General features: G+C 39.2%; 1 protein-coding gene across 3 annotated transcripts in view; it reads left to right on the plus strand.

Moving 5' to 3' along the window:
• The window catches only part of LCP1 (lymphocyte cytosolic protein 1), a 59244-nt gene that overhangs the window by 19610 nt on the left and 19553 nt on the right, over positions 1 to 20081 (plus strand). For all 3 annotated transcript variants that reach the window (XM_060079975.1, XM_060079974.1, XM_060079976.1), the window contains 8 exons: positions 485 to 648; positions 817 to 946; positions 3068 to 3200; positions 5913 to 5994; positions 7823 to 7988; positions 9552 to 9694; positions 12425 to 12520; positions 18012 to 18207. In XM_060079975.1, the coding sequence (XP_059935958.1) occupies positions 485 to 648; positions 817 to 946; positions 3068 to 3200; positions 5913 to 5994; positions 7823 to 7988; positions 9552 to 9694; positions 12425 to 12520; positions 18012 to 18207 (1110 nt within the window). The remainder of the gene's footprint in view (positions 1 to 484; positions 649 to 816; positions 947 to 3067; positions 3201 to 5912; positions 5995 to 7822; positions 7989 to 9551; positions 9695 to 12424; positions 12521 to 18011; positions 18208 to 20081) is intronic.

Here is a 20081-nt window from a genome sequence, read left to right on the forward strand (position 1 = left end):
AGGAGCTAGGAAACATTTTTGAAAGCTGTTCTTCAAGAAAATTACTTCTTTCTCTATCTAAACATGGAATATGGGCCCTTTGTCACCTGTAGCCTTTCCTGGTAATGGCCAACTAAGTCTCATCTTTCATAGCTTGTCTGCTTTCTTTGGTTTCCTTTGTTTTCCTAGTATTCCATACTTATTCTTACTCTGTAGCCCCAAACCTGTAATTTATTTTCCCATCTGTTTCTATGAGAGTCTCTTCAGATTCAGCTTTCAGAACCTCTGTTTTGAAATTATGACTCTTGGATGTTGGAAGTGATGCTAAAGCCCATATCCAATAGCAACAGGCCTCTTGTGAGATTCTGACTTTGCATGGGGTCAGGCCACAACCCCTGAATGACTGCCTCTCCTGCCCACTCCCCTCCAATCCAGGCTACTCTCACCTCTCTTCATGCTGTGCCCCAAATCACCCCAAACCTTCAGCTCGCCGTTTGCCTTACAGATTCTGATGGCAATGGGTACATCAGCTGCAATGAGCTGAATGATTTGTTCAAGGCTGCCTGCTTGCCTCTGCCTGGGTACAGAGTGAGAGAAATTACAGAAAACCTGATGGCTACAGGTGACCTGGACCAGGATGGGAAGATAAGCTTTGATGAGTTTATCAAGGTGAGTATGACACAGAATCCAAGGAGATGCATTTGAAATGTGGGAGTTGAATTCGGGAAACGTCCAGAAATACATTCCCACCCTTCTTGCTTCAACATTGCTTATTCTTTCCTTTATGGTTTTCTCAATGACAGATTGGGTTTCTAAAGATAAATTATGTTTTTGCAGGTTTTTCATGGCCTGAAAAGCACAGATGTTGCCAAGACCTTTAGAAAAGCAATCAATAAGAAGGAAGGGATTTGTGCGATCGGGGGCACTTCACAGCAATCTAGTGTTGGGACCCAACACTCCTATTCAGGTGGGTGTACCAGTGTGGGGCGGGGAAGCTGAGGTGGAGAGAGTGTTGGGATGAGCTGAGGGCGGAGGGAGACAGAACCATGTCAGAAGGATCCACGTCTTCTAGGATTACAGATTCCAAACTCAGTATTCAAACCTAAGGGGTACAAAGAAAGACAGATGTTAACATGAGTTTGTTGACTACTGCCTATTTTCCTATGTATAAGTGGGCCAGCAGTTCTGGCTCCAGGTAGGGTCCGATACCAAATAATTGCATCAGCATTTAAAAAGTACATTAAAGGCTGCCAAGATTCCTTTGTAAATCTTCTGGACAAAAAGAGCTACTCAAGCTTCTACCTCCAAAATTCATGCTCCAAAATGCCTGCTGAGCGGGCCCAAAAAAGTTGTGTTTTCATTGATTTGAAGGAAAGTTGTATATTTATTCTGAAGGCTGCCATCCAGCAGCCTTCATGGAAACTTCTCCAGAACAGTACAGTAATCCAATAATTCCCAAACTGAGGTCTTCAAAACATTAGTTGATCTTAAAGATCAGCTCATGGTTAAGTACGATTCTTTTTTTTTTTTTTTTTACGTAAGTGGGCCTCTCACTGCTGTGGCCTCTCCCATTGCGGAGCACAGGCTCCGGATGCGCAGGCTCAGCAGCCATGGCTCACGGGCCCAGCCGCTCCACAGCATGTGGAATCTTCCCGGACCGGGGCATGAACCCGTGTCCCCTGCATCGGCAGGCGGACTCTCAACCACTACGCCACCAGGGAAGCCCAAGTACGACTCTTAATTGCGAAGAAAATTTCACAGCTTTTACTATGTAAAGTGCATTAGGAATCTTCAAGACAATAATATGCTGTGTGATGTTTCCCAAACTTTTGTGACTTAGGATTCTTCTGAGGGACTCTTTTTTTCGGTGACACGCAATTTGGGAAACACGGTGCTGGGCTGTAAGGCATAACTTGAGGCTTATTAACATTTCTTAAATCAACTTCTGGCAGCTTTACTGATAGGAAAGAAATAACGTATCACAAATGATTTCATTTCATAGCAATTTCATTATACAGTTTTCCCCTGCTACCTGAAAGTAGAGTGTTCCTATGAAACCTTTCATAAACTGAAATGGCGTAAAGCAAAGAAGCATCTACCTTAGGACATATCTTGCTAATGGAATGCACAGAATAAGTTGAGATGAGACAGATGCTCACAGACACAGTTCAAAACAATGGCCGCTTGATGCTGAGGTGTGGAGTGTGTAGTTCCTGGGGAAGGAGCTGGGCAAGGCCGCTCTCCCTGCTAGGGGTGCCCACCGCCTCTGTAAAACAAACACTGCAAAACAAACACGGAGAGCTATTTTTACTTTTAACCTTTTCTCGTAAAAGCAAAAATCCTCTTTGGATTTCTTTTGGTTAACGGAAGCAGGTACCAATGTAGGTCTTTTTTAAAAGTGAAGTGGCATACAGCCAGTTTCAAAAAGTGGGGTTACCTGTAATTGTATAAAGAAGCTCAGAGATATTGCAGAGATTGCCTGTGATCATCCCACATTTAAATCAGCAGAGGTAGAGCTAAGCATTAAACCACATTCACATTTAAATTGTATATAAATATAAATATTTAATTATTTATATATATTTACATATATAAAATACAGATATGTATATATTTACTTCTTTTTTTAAAATAGATGTCTTTATTTTTTTAATATTTATTTATTTGGTTGTGCCGGGTCTTAGTTGCCGCAGGTGGGCTCCTTAGTTGCGGCATGTGTGTGGGATCTAGTTCCCTGACCAGGTATCGAACCTGGGCCCCCTGCATTGGGAGCACAGAGTCTTAACCACTGTGCCACCAGGGAAGTCCCTATATATTTACTTTTAAATATAATACATTTGCATATATGTAGCTTCTAAATCTGCTTGCTATATATATGTTTTATGATTGGAGTGAGCAGAGATTCTGTGCCTATTTCCCAAGTCATTTGAGATTTTTAAATGTCAATAAATGTGAGATGATAGGATAATGGACAAGATTAGCCTCACAATGTCTCTCCCGGGCACAAGAATCTAAGATTCATGTGTATAATTTTGTTTGTATCAGATTTTCACTTTGTAAATAAGTCATTTTAATCATTTACTTGCAGAGGAAGAGAAGTATGCCTTTGTCAACTGGATAAACAAAGCCCTGGAAAATGACCCCGATTGTCGGCATGTCATCCCAATGAATCCAAACACCAATGATCTCTTCAGTGCTGTTGGAGATGGCATTGTGCTTTGGTAAATAACGCTACCTTCTTGGCTTCCGAAGGTTTCCCTAGAATTTTCTGGAATACCAACAATTCACTGCGTTTATCTTTAGGCTCACTTCCTTTGGTACTCAGCTGGATCTGAAATGCTTTTCCAGACTTTCACGTGGCAGGTTCAGGAGAGCAAACTGATTTCAAAAGCAGCTTATAATGAGAAATGTAAAACTACCATCACTTGGGTGGAGGAGAGAGATGCACAGTACAGAGACAAACATGAACATAGAGATACAGTAACACAAGGTCAAAATCAATTATTTTTGGAATATACGCCATTTTGCTTCATCTGAGCATGGCCTGCTGTGAGAGTACATAGACTTGAATGATAATAGCAGCATGATAGTTGAAGCATCCAATGCAAATCCTCAAGCAAAAGAACAATTATGTTGAACTACTATTATGAACTAAATATATGTTGTGTAAAAAAAAACAAAGAACTATTGAGTGTTGCACAAATGCTGCAGGCGCCTGGAAAAGGAGGGATGTATTCTACGCATGGGAGCCCTCTCAACACGGTTGGTCAGTTCAGGATGGTGCCTTTGAAAATGCCTCTGTGGCTCTTGCTTTGGCAGCCTCTCTGTGGTTGTAAGATGTGGCATGAATGAGGAGGCTTGAAAGGCCCAATCTCAGGTGGGCTTGGGAATTGAAGGGAAAGATGTATGGGCAAGACTTTGAGCCTCCTACCCCTCCTCTGCTCTGACCAGAGCAATTCTACTTTTGGTATTTTGTTTATTAGAGCTCACCATGAGATTTCATTTTTAAAAAGTTCAACGGCTGAAAAAAGACATCAGAAACCTAGCCTGCATGTTCAGGTCCTGACTCTTTAAGACCACCCCCTGGTCTTCCCTCAATCTCTTTCTAGTTGTACCTCCCAAGACCCCCATGACTCAGGCACCCAGCCCAGGGCACGAGTGAAGGGTTGTATGAAGGATTGGCTGCTTCATCAACCATACTCACTCTTCCCCATACACGCCCTGCTTACAACTTGCAACTCTGGCTTTGCCTTTTTTTTTTTTTTTTTTTTTTGCGGTATGCGGGCCTCTCACTGTTGTGGCCTCTCCCGTTGCGGAGCACAGGCTCTGGATGCGCAGGCCCAGCGGCCATGGCTCACGGGCCCAGCCGCTCTGCGGCATATGGGATCCTCCCAGACCGGGGCACGAACCCGTATCCCCTGCATCGGCAGGCGGACTCTCAACCACTGCGCCACCAGGGAGGCCCTGGCTTTGCCTTTTATTTTCCTTTTTAAGAATGTCCTTCCCCCACCCGCTCCTCCTACACAAATCCATTCACTGTAAAATTTTCTGGTTATTCCAACTCCTACTGATCTCTCCCTTCACCGAATTCTTTTTTTTTTTTTTTTTTTTTTTTTTTTTGCTGTACGCGGGCCTCTCACTGCTGTGGCCTCTCCCGCTGCGGAGCACAGGCTCCGGACACACAGGCTCCGCGGCCATGGCTCACGGGCCCAGCCGCTCCGCGGCACGCGGGATCCTCCGGGACCGGGGCACGAACCCGTGTCCCCTGCATCGGCAGGCGGACTCTCAACCACTGCGCCACCACGGAAGCCCCCTTCACCGAATTCTTAAAGCACATATTGTTTTTAGTACTTTGGGAGCCATTATAACATTCTGCTTTGGACTGTTATGTAAATTTTCATATCCATATATTTTGTCTCTGTAATTTGACTCTAAGCTTTTCAAGGGCAGGGATGTCTTATACTTTTTTAAGCCACCCCTCTCTCCTACTGTTTCCCAGAGCTTCTAGTTCACTAGAGTTGCAAATTTTTCAAATAATGATTTAGGGGTTTGTTTTGCCTAATTGCAGTAAAGTGCCTTTTATTTAAATGTATGTACACACACACACACACAGAGCAAAGTTGTGGAAATACATCTTTATTTAAGCATCTATATGCCTAAAAATTGTTAGAAAAAAAGTTAATGTTGATTTATTAAAAAAAGAAATAGTCACATTCAAGTTTATTATTCTTTGATTTTGTTGTTGTTCCTTTGGATTTTTTCCCAACTTCCTTTCTCTAAATAAGATGGAAGTGACCTAAGGAAATTTATTTTTAATGACCCATTGGAGGTTAAACCAAAGCTAAGTGGGTAAAATAAGTTTTTCATAAATAATAGCTACTTATTTTGGATGTCTGACCAATGCATTAGATACTTAAGTGGGAGACATTTCTAAAGTACTGATACTATAATGACTACAGGAGAATATAAACCATTTTATTATATGATCAGTTGAAGGTATAGAGTTTGACCAGCTGTCAAATAGAAATTTAGACATTATATAAGCTCAAAAGTGTATAGATAATCTTTTATATAGTGGAGCAATTTTCATGGCTGAGAAAGTGAAGCACTCATAGAGAATTTGCCTTGGCTATCCATCCAGAATTTCCTAATGTGCTAAGGGAACCAGAATAATCTTCCAGCTTTTTAGGTGAGTGAATGAAGTAGGATTCTTATTTCCTGCCTCAAAATATTGTATGACTTCAAGGAAAATTAACCTTTCCCGTAGATAGTTTGAATCTAGTTGAAACTGCAAAACTGATTTTGTATCTGAACACTGGGTAGCACCAATGATGTTGCTGTCCTCTTTGCTTATGGCATTGCTAGAATTTAAATTCAGTGTCACTGGGCTCTTTTATTTAGAAGCCTGCTTTCTTTAATTGTTTCTCTTTCAGTAAAATGATCAACCTATCAGTGCCGGACACAATTGATGAAAGAACAATCAACAAAAAGAAACTCACCCCTTTCACCATTCAGGTGTGTCTTCCCTGTGTTACCTTAATGTAGGATTGTGCTTTGAAGAAATGAGTCGCCGTGACTGCTGAGCCAGCCTTTTTCAGGCGCTCAGACATTATTTCCAAAGCCCAGGCTTTGGGCTGGTGATCTGTCATGACTAGTAGGGAGAGGGGGACACATTTTTATTTTGTCTTGTATTAATATAGTGGGGGGATGAGGGAAGTTAGTGAGTATTAGTAGTTGGGGTAGACTTTGTTTGTTCTGGCCACGTATGAATAAAATTCACATTGGCTAAAATTTAACTCAAACTTTCCCTGGCAATTTATCTGGGAGCTGATGCCAACTACACAATATTTTATCTGAAAAGATTAGCCTTTCTAAGAAGTGAGGGGGTAAAAAACAGGAAGTGCTCTAGCAGCCTTCACAGTGGTATTGGCCACAGACACCAATGTGATAAATATAACTTGCTTTTATGCCTTCAGTTTGTTGATTAACTGGAACAGTGACCGGTAGTAAGTAAGCTGCATTTCTGTCTTATGTTCCAGCATTTTAACATTATTGTAATCTTCTTGCTCAGAAACCACATCTCACTTCTTAAATCATGAGCAATATATTATGTCCTGTTTGGATTTAAGCAACCCTGTGTTCTTAAAAAATGGAAGCCGTGATCAAAGCAAGAACTATGATTAAATGTACATGAAGGCACTTAACGTCATACTTAATCTTGATGTTAAATTTTAGTCTTGGCCGTAAGTGGACATGATATTTTTTACTTGTCATTTTGAGCTCTACATTAGGGTAAAAACCCAGTTTTCTTCTGACAGTCCCCTTCCCAATTCACTGGTGGCCTATGTTTTCTTTTTAATTTATCCTAAAAACAAGTTCTGTATATCTTTGACTCAAAAATAATAGTACAGTTGACCACTGAACCATGGGAGGAAGGGGGTGTGTCAGCCCTCCGCTCAGTCCAAAATCCAAATATAATTTACAGTCTTCCCTTCCTGTACTTGGTTCCTCTATAACCACGGTTCTGCATCCATGGTGTCAACCAACCGTGGATCATGTAGTACTGTAGTACTATCGAAAAAAACCTACATAGAAGTGGATCCAGCAGTTCAAACCTGTGTTGTTCAAGGGTCAACTGTAGAAAGACCCTGGACTGCACATTTCACTGACCCTATTCCAACTGTATATGAGTTACCTTACCTACATTGTTGTTAGTTATAAGAACATATAATCTGTATGTATGTGGGTATGGGTGTGTGTGTTTGTGTATGTGTGTGTGTACTCAAGGTCCCTAGATATTATAGATACTCAATAAATTGTCCTAGTAAAAACCGCTCTGTCTTTTCTAGGAATTTCATTTGAATCTTTTTCATTCCTTCAATATCCAATCTGAATGTCAAAAAGATATTGTTACTCTCTCTCATGACCTTGATTTACATTAACAACTGGGTTATTGACAACAGCCAGTCACAAGACAGTGACTGCCGTCAAATGTGCCCCTTCATTGCTGCCTGATGGAGATGCTGAGAGAGGAGGCTCCATCACAGAGCAGTATGGAAAAAGAAGACTCGTTAGTTTCATCCTGACCAGGATGAGCCTTCAACTCAGGGCTCTGGCTTGATGGACTAGGCACTGCCTGAGCCCAGTGTCTGGGTTACTGGATCTTACTCCAGTAAAATCCAGGTGTTACTCCCTGCTTTTTTTCAATGTTAAAAATCTAGTGAAGACAATGCCTCTAGACCTATGACCTTTCTAGAAGCAAAATGTTGCTGCTGCCGATCAAGAACGATCATTTGGCATCTGCAAAGTCAAAACCAAAACTTGCATACTTTTCCTCCTTCAGGAGAATCTGAACCTGGCTCTGAACTCTGCCTCAGCCATCGGCTGCCACGTGGTTAATATCGGGGCTGAGGACTTAAAGGAGGGGAAGCCTTACCTGGTCCTGGGACTGCTGTGGCAGGTCATCAAGATTGGGTTATTTGCCGACATCGAACTCAGCAGAAACGAAGGTACCAGCAAAGTCTCCAACGTTAATAACGGCATGACTTTTTGTTAGTGCGTGTGTTGGGGGCTGTGAGAGGAAGATGTCAGGAGTTGTCAAACTCAGAATCCTCAGTTTTTGAAACTACAGTTATATCCAATCCATTGTATTAATGTAACACATTCTATCCACACTGCCCAGACTTTTTTTTTTTTTTTTGCGGCACGCGGGCCTCTCACTGCTGTGGACTCTCCCATTGCGGAGCACAGGCTCCGGATGCGCAGGCTCAGCGGCCATGGCTCACGGGCCCAGCCGCTCCGAGGCACGTGGGATCCTCCCAGACCAGGGCACAAACCCGCGTCCCCTGCATCGGCAGGCAGACTCTCAACCACTGCGCCACCAGGGAAGCCCCTGCCCAGACTTTTTGAAATAACAGAGCAAAAGCTTTTTTAAGATCACAGACTACTAATAAGGCTTGTTTAGAACCTATAGCTCAGTCTAGCTGTCTGGGACCCCAACCTCAAGAGCTTTTCTGAGTTCACTTTGCCTTTAGACACTTTGTAACAACTTCAGCTATTTTAAACTTGGATTTTACTAAGTGATTCACATTCATATACTGCAGTGATAGCACCAGAGTAGAAACTCAGTTTCTTTCTTACTAAGATTATAGGAAACTACATTTAGAGTTTCAGAGTTCTCAACTAAATATTGTAGCTGTCAGTCTTATTCCACCTGCTGTCAGGGTCCTAAGCATTTAAATAATTCAGCCTGTCCTTTAGACAGTAATAGTAGACCTTGGTAAATATCATACAGAACACACTGTTACCTTTCATTTTTCCTGTACAGATCCTAGTAATATGAAATCTGTAGCCAAATTCTAACCTTTTTTATATATATATTTATATTTTATTTACATGTCCAAATCAAAGTAATCAGTGAAGAATCCTGGGGTACCATTTGAAAACCAATATATTAAACAGAATATAAAGAGGAAAAAAGCAAATAGGGAACTTAGAACACATTAGAAAGAATATTGATTTGCAAATAATGACCTCAGCTAAATTTAAACCTTCTAGCTGAGCAAAAATGACTTAGTTCATCTGGGAAACAGAGGAAAGAGTTAATTACACTTTTTGAGATGCTATAATTATGCAGGTAAGCATTTGAAATATAAAACACCTATGGGAATAAAGAAGAGGACATTGTCATTATTATGAAATAGATCTCTTAAAAGCAAAAATGTCGTATTATATCAAACGTGCTCTGACAGACCCAGCAGAGTATTCTGAGTCGACAGTCTTGGTTATTTCCATGGCTCTGCTCATGCATTCTTAGGCATAGCACTGATATTCATTAGTGCCTTGTGCTTCCCACCTGAAAAAAGGGGATAATAAATAGGTTTACAATACCTTACACCTCTTTTTAGGGAATAATAATAAAGTGTTTATTCCATGGGAAAGGCTATATGTCCCTCTATCCCAGAGAGATAACGTGGTATCTTTGACTTCCCAGCAGGGCTCAGTTTAATTTATAACTAATCCATCCAAATATCCCCTGCATTTATTTTTCTTCGGTTTTTGCACTTCCTCAGCACTGGCTGCTCTTTTGAGAGAAGGGGAGAGTCTGGAGGATTTGATGAAACTCTCCCCTGAGGAGCTCCTGCTGAGATGGGCTAATTACCACCTGGAAAACGCAGGCTGCAACAAAATCAGCAACTTCAGCAGTGACATCAAGGTAGGAGGAGTGTACTTTGTACACGACTAACCACAGGGGTGAAGGGAATTTGGGCATTAACAGACAAGAGACAAAGATGAAGACAAAGGGCCTCATCTCTTCAGAAGTTCTGGTGTTAGTTAGAGTGGCCGGTGCTGTTTTGGAGCCCATGCTGTTCTCGAGTCCATGTGCAGCTCCAGCTCAGGGCCACATACAGACCTGCCCAAGGCCCTAGCAACCGCACCACATCAAACGAGATGGGTGTCCCCTAGAGTTTCAACATCAGAATGTAGAGGGATGAGGGTGAGATAGAGGAAGAGCAAGAGGTAAGACTGATTTTTAGGTAAAGAGAGTCTGTGTAGGATTCTAATGTCTTTCTGATTTTATCAACGGGAGCATCAGATGGGGATTCCTTTAAAAAAAATTAAACCAGGATTACTCTTCTAATTATCCTAATCATAGCAAACAGTATGTACTGCATGCCAGGCACTGTTCTAACTGCTTTATGCATGTATTGACTCATTTAATCCTCACAACAAATCTTTGAGATAAGGATTATTATTTGCTCATTTTGCAGATAAGGAAGCCAAGGTAAAGAGAATATAAGTAACTTGTTCGAGTTCACATAGCTGGGGGAATGGGGTCAGGCCTCAAACTGAGCAGGTGACCTCCATGGTACTTGACCACCATACATACTGCTCCTCTAAAACAATTCGTAAATTTCTTGAAAGCTTTTTATTTGTAGAAACCAGAGTGACGTTTAAAAAGATAATGATTCTGGAAACCATCTGCAATGAGAATTAACCCCAGAAAACGTAGAAGACACAGTTAGTCCTACAACAGCGATCCAAAGGGGGAAAGGCTGAGGGAAGCATGCACTGTGAAAGTTTGTGAAAAGTTCCATGCTAAGGTGAAAGGAGCAGCTTGTTAGCATTGATAACAGATGGACCGACACAGAAAGAGCTTAAGGAGCGGGAAAGAATGTCAGTCCCAGGAGGAAATGGTATGAGATGCTGGAATGCAGCATGAGAAAAACATTCCAGTCTCCACTTTCTCAAAAGTTAAAGACATTTTCTCCAAAGAGGAAGAGTCAGAGGAAAGGTCACATGACTCACCAAGTCAACCCAGGCTTGTAATTCTTGAGTGACAACTTCCCCCTGCTGTGGACTTAATGGCTTTTAGAACTCAAGGTCTGCCAGGCACAGTACCAATTAGAGTGAAGCTTCTAGATGGAAAGTCCCCCGTTCCTTAGGACATAAGCTAATAATGCCAAATTTATTTTTTCTAACTACACAGCTATCATTGGTTATTAACATTCTTCTTGCACCACCAGCCAAACTGGGATTAAACAGAAACTGGACAGCATTATCTCCCTTTGTGCTCAACACTTAGGCTCTGCAATTATTTCAGCCAAAATTCTCAAACTTTTCAGATAAAATTAGGATGCTTGGTTGGAGCCATAAATTTACCTGATTTCCTATGACTGAAAGGCTGTGTTCTTTAGAATATGAGATAGGAACTGGCAAGCTGAGCACTTATACAGTGGTTGTGCCTGTTCTCTGGGAGTAGCTGCCTCACCACAAACGTCAGTGCTGTGACATGTAAGTCTGAGCATGTGGCAACTTTGGGAGGTGCCCTTAAATCACACAAAGTTAGCAAAGGAGGGGAGAACCCCCAAAATACAATGAATGAGACAAGTTTCTTAGGGTCTGGTGAAATGAGGTGACTCTCAGCAAAGCTAAACAGATGTGACACATGATGTGCAGATTTTATTCATGCCTAACCCTGCATGGAACTTTCACTGACTTCGAAATACCTACAGCAAAAAGTAAGAGAAAGGAGAAGGTAGAGAGAAGAGATGAAAATCAGTTTCCCAGGTGCAGCATCCATGGCCAGTGCTCTCTCTTCTCATCTTTCTAATGTCACAAGAGGTGAGCATACCTCTGCTCTCCCTGGGCTCTACCCAGTTTTTAAAAACAAACAGAGCGACAGCTGATTTTTCAGTCTTTAAGAGAAATTAAGATGTCTTTAAATGATTTAAATAAATTACCTGAAAATCTGATGCTTTCATTGAATGAGAATAAACTTATAATTTTAAGACTATGATTCAGAAAATTTTTTGTCAATAAACCTATTTCCAGAATCTAAGAAAACATGAGAATTCAATATTCATATCTACTCTGCAATAGCTAAACTAAACCACTTTTTCTAGCTTCTTGATAAATAGTAAATGCACTTACCTTAATATTGCTCCCTTTACATAAAGACTGCTTGTGAATGCTTCAATATTCTGTCTTCGAAATCTTTTTCTTTTGCTGATTGTCCATTTAAATGTGTTTTTAAACTCTGCCTTAAACTTCTGCTTCCTTTTTCTGTCACTTTTTTTTTAATTAAACCTTAGCTGACTGACTTCTACAGCAATATAAAGGTATATATATTTTCCTGTATACAATTTAATACATGTAAACAAATTATTTTTCTCCCCTAAGATCAACAGAATAGCATTTGCCTTTTATGTATGTCCTGTATTTTTAACTGTTATACTCCTTTTAAAGAAAGGCAAATATAATATATAAAGAGACAAATAGAAAATTCAAATTAGTGAATGTTCCCAGCTTTGTTAATTAAGTCGCATTCTTGAATGATAGTTGGATGAGAAATGAAATATGTTTGCTTTGGGGAAATTATTGTCGTGCTAAGTATGTAATTAGCTGTGCCATTTTGAAATTGTAATTTCCTCATTTCTCACAGGACTCAAAAGCTTATTACCACCTGCTTGAACAGGTGGCTCCAAAAGGAGAAGAAGAAGGTATTCCTGCTGTTGTTATTGACATGTCAGGACTGAGGGTAAGGCCACGCCCCAAGTTGTTAGATGTGATGATTCCTCTGCATTGGCTGTTTTATTGCCCTGTGTGATGCTGGCTCCAGAGTTCCATGAGTGGACATCTCTGCTTAACCATGTTAAATTGTTAAAGACTCTTAACAGTTTTGGGCTGTAACTGTGGAAAACTGAATCTGGAAATAAAATTAAGGAAGGAGAGGAATGCTAATTAAATGCCATACACCATCAGAGGCACTTCTGCATATGTCCCATCATTTAATAGGCCCTACAACACCAAGAAGGATTATTTTTTCCATTTTTAGGTACCTGAATATTATTTCTAGAAATAGACAGGATATTTACACAAATAAATAAATTCCCACTATCACGATGAAAAACAAAATGAGATTCAGAGGGGTTCATTAATATGTTCAAGATCATATGACAGATTATTGGAAGTCATGTGATCCAAGGCTGGGGCTCTTTCCTCTATTAATCATAATATGAGGAAACCCCACTTGCTGGGTTCTTCCTATGTGCCAGGTATTATGCTGGGCATGTTGCTTACACTGCCCCTAATCCTTGCAAACATCACTAAAGTAAGTGCTAATAACTCTGTTTTATAATTGAGAAAACTGAAGGTCAGAAAAGTTAATAATCACCTCATGCCACAGAGCCAGTATGTGGCATAGCAAGGATTTAAGCCCAGGATGGCTGCAAAATCCACTCAGCCACAGCCCTGCCTCACTGCACCATTGAGGGTAACTGGAGAAAGGGCTGGGCAAGATCGTCGGAGTGTTTAGAGATGTCTGGTATGAGGACTTATTGAAAACAAAGTGGACAACCTGGAAGAAATGGACAAATTCTTAGAACGGTATAACCTTCCAAGACTGAGCCAGGAAGAAACAGAAAATATGAACAGACCAATCACAAGTAATGAAATTGAAACTGTGATTAAAAATCTTCCAACAAACAAAAGTCCAGGACCAGATGGCTTCACAGGTGAATTCTATCAAACATTTAGAGAAGAGTTAACACTGATCCTTCTCAAACTCTTCCAAAAAATTGCAGAGGAAGGAACACTCCCAAACTCATTCTATGAGGCCACCATCACCCTGATACCAAAACCAGACAAAGATACTACAAAAAAAGAAAATTACAGACCAATATCACTGATGAATATAGATGCAAAAATCCTCAACAAAATACTAGCAAACAGAATCCAACAACACATTAAAAGGATCATACACCATGATCAAGTGGGATTTATCCCAGTGATGCAAGGATTCTTCAACATACACAAATCAATCAATGTGATACACCATATTAACAAATTGAAGAATAAAAACCATATGATCATCCCAGTAGATGCAGAAAAAGCTTTTGACAAAATTCAACACACATTTATGATAAAAACTCTCCAGAAAGTAGGCATAGAGGGAACCTACCTCAACATAATAAAGGCCATATACAACAAACCCACAGCAAACATCATTCTCAACGGTGAAAACTGAAAGCATTTCCTCTAAGATCAGGAACAAGACAAGAATGTCCATTCTCACCACTATTATTCAACATAGTTTTGGAAGTCCTAGCCATGGCAATCAGAGAAGAAAAAGAAATAAAAGGAATACAAATTGGAAAAGAAGAAATAAACTTGTCACTGTTTGCAGACAACATACTATACATAGAGAATCCTAAAAATGCCACCAGAAAACTACTAGAGCTAATCAATGAATTTGGTAAAGTTGCAGGATACAAAATTAATGCACAGAAGTCTCTTGCATTCCTATACACTAATGATGAAAAATCTGAAAGAGAAATTATGGAAACACTCCCATTTACCATTGCAACAAAAAGAATAAAATACCTAGGAATAAACCTACCTAGGGAGACAAAAGACCTGTACGCAGAAAACTATAAGACACTGATGAAAGAAATTAAAGATGACACCAATAGATGGAGAGATATACCGTGTTCTTGGATTGGAAGAATCAATATTGTGAAAATGACTATACTACCCAAAGCAATCTACAGATTCAATGCAATCCCTATCAAATTACCAATGGCATTTTTTACAGAACTAGAACAAATCATCTTAAAATTTGTATGGAGATACAAAAGACCCCAAATAGTCAAAACAGTCTTGAGGGAAACAAACAGAGCTGGAGGAATCAGACTCCCTGACTTGAGACTATACTACAAAGCTACAATAATCAAGACAATATGGTACTGGCACAAAAACAGAAACATAGATCAATGGAACAAGATAGAAAGCCCAGAGATAAACCCACGCACCTATGGTCAACTAATCTATGACAAAGGAGGCAAAGATATACAATGTAGAAAAGACAGTCTCTTCAATAAGTGGTGCTGGGAAAACTGGACAGCTACATGTAAAAGAATGAAATTAGAACACTCCCTAACACCATACACAAAAATAAAGTCAAAATGGATTCGAAACCTAATGTAAGACCGGACACTATAAAACTCTTAGAGGAAAACATAGGAAGAACACTCTTTGACATATATCACAGCAAGATCTTTTTTGATCCACCTCCTAGAGTAATGGAAATAAAAACAAAAATAAACAAATGAGACCTAATGAAACGTCAAAGCTTTTGCACAGCAAAGGAAACCATAAACAAGATGAAAATACAACCCTCAGAATGGGAGAAACTATTTGCAAACGAATCAACGGACGAAGGATTAATCTCCAAAATATATAAACAGCTCATGCAGGTCAATATTAAAGAAACAAACAACCCAATCCAAAAATGGGCAGACCTAAGTAGACATTTCTCTAAAGAAGACATACAGATGGCCAAGAAGCACATGAAAAGCTGCTCAGCATCAGTAATTATTAGAGAAATGCAAATCAAAACTACAAGGCGGTGTCACCTCACACCAGTTAGAATGGGCATCATCAGAAGATCTATAAACAACCCATGCTGGAGAGGATGTGGAGAAAAGGGAACCCTCCTGCACTGTTGTTGGGAATGTAAATTGATACAGCCACTATGGAGAACAGTATGGAGGTTCCTTAAAAAACTAAAAATAGAATTACCATATGATCCAGCAATCTCACTCCTTGGCATATATCCAGAGAAAACCATAATTCAAAAAGACACATGCACCCCAGTGTTCATTGCAGCACTATTTACAGTAGTCAGGTCATGGAAGCAACCTAAATGCTCATCAACAGATGAATGGATAAAGAAGTTGTGGTACATATATACAATGGAATATTACTCAGGCATAAAAAGGAATGAAATTGAGTCATTTGTTGAGACGTGGATGAATCTAGAGACTGTCCTACAGAGTGAAGTAAGTCAGAAAGAGAAAAACAAATATCGTATATTAACACATGTATGTGGAACCTAGAAAAATGGTACAGATGAACCGGTTTGCAGGGCAGAAGTTGAGACACAGATGTAGAGAACAAACGTATGGACACCAAGGTGGGAAAACCACAGTGGGGTGGGGATGGTGGTGTGCTGAATTGGGCGATTGGGATTGACATGTATACACTGATGTATATAAAATTGATGACTAATAAGAACCTGCAATATAAACAAACAAACAAAAAAAAACAACTAATACTAAACTTTCTTTGGGTTATTTGTATGGAAATATGTTAATATAAATGTTTTAGACATTACATGAAATTTCTAAAAATCTTATATGTTCTGGTATAATGTTATAAGTCATAATTCTAGTTATTACTTTAAAATGTATATCTCAGAAATAACTAAATTTTCTTGTCAATTGCATTATTATGAACTTTCATCAAATATTTAACCATGGTCATTTTTAAGACTTTTGTCATTTACAGACAGTTCTGGGTGTACTCTGATGCTTTTGCAAAAATATTCCTATAAAAGGGTTTCATCTTCAAGGAATTCATGGAAAAGACTCTGACAAGTACAGGTTTCTGGTAACTGACTATACTGCTGAACTGAATGAATAAGCATTTTCAGAACTCTAACGGAAAACTGATGAATTCATAAAAGTATTAACAAAAGATCAAGATAAAAAAATTAATTACATGGGACTGAGTGAACTGATGAAGATGATTATAATTTTTGTGACTTTCTGTTTGAATAAAAAAAATCCCACAAGGACTCAGGGGCAAAAAATATACAAATCAATTTTCACTGCAAAGTAAAGGAACTGTTACAGTGGAGGATTACTGGACTGAATGTCAATATTATGACATAGTATGAGTGTGTTTTGTGTTTGGTAATTGCAATCATTGTTGCTTTTGTTGTGGTCATCCAAAAAAAATTATTCTTACAGTTGTCTCATCTGTTGTTCAGCCACATTATCTGACACAGATAGGATTTAGAAAGAATAATCTTAGAAAATCAGTATGGTTGAAATCCTCAAGAAAAAAAATCCTGTGGGTCAATACAAAAGAAAATCTTGGTGGAATGTTTTTATCTTATTTAGAAAAACAACTTTGGAAAGAAAATAAAAGATTTTGACAAAAAAATAAATAGAACCATACAGTATAAAAAAAAAAGAAAAGAAAACAAAGGGCACAACAAGGGTCCAATTAAAACTTCAGTTTTGCCAGCACTTTAGTATTGATGTAGAGAAGTTGCCTTACCCATTCTTGTGCCTCATTTCATATCATTAGAGTTAAATCTAATGAGTTAATATTTAAGTTAACTCATTCCTGCATGAGAAGTAGAGCTCCTGAAATGTATAGTGTTATCCAGCAAAGCATCATATTAAGAGATAATTCTAGTTTTAATAAGTTCCAGTTGTCTGAAAATTTGTGGTTTCATACACTTTTAAGAGCATTAAAGGGCAATGGACCATATTTCAACAAAACTTTAGTTTTCTGATAAGAATCTGTTTACAAATGACTGGAGATTCTCTAGAACTATTTGAATAGACTTTTAATATACTAAGGGGGTGATCCTCAATCTGAAGTCTGCAGAAGCCAAATAGATATTATATATTTATCAATGACACTGTGTAGCTTAAACTTATTTTGTCTGAGCTGCAAGTACACCAACTCAGTGTGGGAAAGGCGGTTAAACTAATCAGAAGTCCTTGTTGGCAGATGTAAATATCTTTGATGAACTGAAAATAGGAATATAATTTATTACTTAATAAATGAACATTTTTCATGAGGTCTATGCAAGAAGATAATAAAAAGGAAACCTAATGGTTGAAAATAATTAAGATGAACTTAAATGATAAAACTGTAGACTCTACTGAATCCCTTTAAAAGCAAGACAACCAACTATTCATCTGAAATGGTTCTGTTCTGTATGAAGATGGAAGGACTTGATTACTTAACTTTTGAGATTCCTTTTACTTGTGACTTTCTGATTTTGGTTCAGGCAAATACAAGTGATAATTTGCTGTTATTAAGTGTCTATCTGAGGTTGAATACTAAGGGTTTCAGTAAGACTCCCATCTCTTTTTCATGTTATCCATGTCTACTTTGTGCCTAGAGAGGCTTTGACCCAGCCTTGAGACATCCGTCCTTTTTCATTGCAGGAGAAGGATGACATCCAGAGGGCAGAATGCATGTTGCAGCAGGCGGAGAGGCTGGGCTGCCGGCAGTTTGTCACAGCTACAGATGTTGTCCGAGGGAACCCCAAGTTGAACTTGGCTTTTATTGCCAACCTCTTTAACAGATACCCTGCCCTGCACAAACCAGAGAACCAGGACATCGACTGGGGGGCTCTTGAAGGTAACTGGAAATTGGTTGCTTAAATGTTCGGAAAAGCAGTCACAATTCTAATTCAAGGGCAATTCAAAATCACCTCCTAAGCAAACATAAGCCCCTCACGTGGAAGGTTTGCAAACAGGTCATCAATTCTCTGGTACATAACAAAGAGAATAAATAGATTAATCAAGTCAATTACAGACAAACAGGAATAATCAAATACCATTATATCACATCCATTATACATAGGCTTCATCCATTATCAGAATTAAATGTTTTAGGGAAGACAATGCATTTAATTATCAGATGAAATAAATCCTGAGTTCCAAAAACCTAATTTATGTACTTAATGGACTGAGTGTTAATTCCTAGAGGCAAGAAATTGCAGCCACTCATCACTTAAAAATGATATTTAACTTATGTTAAGAGATGCTTACTGAGATTTTTGTTTTGCTTCTTTGATTTGGATAATGGGGGCCGCAAAATAATATTTTGAGGCAGAATCCATGACTCTTATATTTAGGAGGTTAAAGCCCTAAGACTGGACAAAAAATCACACAGCTTTAGTCAAGTTCTAATAGGTGATAGTGCCAGAGATGTTTTTCTGTTTTTCGACATGAATTGTCCCGATATTGAGACAGAAAATCAATACAAAAGTAATAATAAATGAATATCACCAAAGAAAGAAAATGCAAATTTAAAGAATTGGTTGATCCTTTTCTGCAACGCTTTACTCTAGCTGGAGGTGCAAAATCAATCTGTGTTCCAACACTGCTGCATTTGTATGATTTGATACACAGTGGTCAGGGGTCTGTGCATTCTGTTGACTACCAAATATGTATATCAAGCCCTCTAATCACCCATTTCTAGCTGCCTCTAGATCATCCAGATTTGAGTCCATCACTATCGCTTGAAATTCAGCATATAAAAGACAGAATTGATCATTTCCCCTTCCCCTATTGCCTCTCTACCCCCTGCCCCCATTCCATCCACTCTCCTTTAGAATTTCTCCATTTCCATTAATCATACCATTTTTTTCTTCAGTTACCAAAACTCTGGGTTCCACTTTGATATCTTCCTCTCCTTCACCCCAAAATCTTTTGAATCAACAAATACTAATAATTCTTCCCACAGAATGACCTTTAGATTGTTATCTTTCCTTTCGGCTCTTCCAGACTCATTAAATCATACACCAACTCTTTCACTAGGTCTTAGGGGTCTACTCCTCCATCCGTCAAGCACTTGAATGTGCCCACGTGCTGGTGTCAAACACTATCCCCTCTGTGTGTTTAATTTAAATGCATATTGCCTTTCAGTAATTCTGCACGCTACTGCCAAGCACATCACAGTGCTGTTTTCATTATATCTCTGCCTTGCTCAAGAATTTATTATAGTAATAAAAAAAAGAACCCATAATGACTGTCACTGTCTAATATATCAACCAAAATCTGCTACCTGGCATCCAAAGATCGCTGATTCTGGTTCCAGCCACTAGACAGCCTTGTCTCTGTGGACTATACAACACAGATCCCTGAAAAATCAGTTCCTAATGGTTTTAAGACAGACCTTGCCTATCGCTCCCTTTGTGTTCATACTTACACAATCTCCTACTTCCACTCCTTACTTATTCCCCCAAATCCTCTCTTCTTTCTTCTTTACTATCCAGATTTTACTAACCCTCTAAGGTAAAGCTCAAATTGCACTCCCTCCAAATTTAGCCCATAAAATTCTCTCCTTTATCTCAACTCAAATATAAATATCTACCTCATATGTTAGCCCTCTAGCTTGCATGACCCCTCTTTGATGCCTAAAATACTTGTTTTTCCAGAAAGAATGTAAGCATTTGAGGGACAGCCCTGAAGAGTTTCCCCACACAGGATCTTGCACACCACTAATAG

The sequence above is a fragment of the Mesoplodon densirostris genome, chromosome 17 (genome assembly GCF_025265405.1).
Source record: "Mesoplodon densirostris isolate mMesDen1 chromosome 17, mMesDen1 primary haplotype, whole genome shotgun sequence".
Taxonomy (NCBI): domain Eukaryota; kingdom Metazoa; phylum Chordata; class Mammalia; order Artiodactyla; family Ziphiidae; genus Mesoplodon; species Mesoplodon densirostris.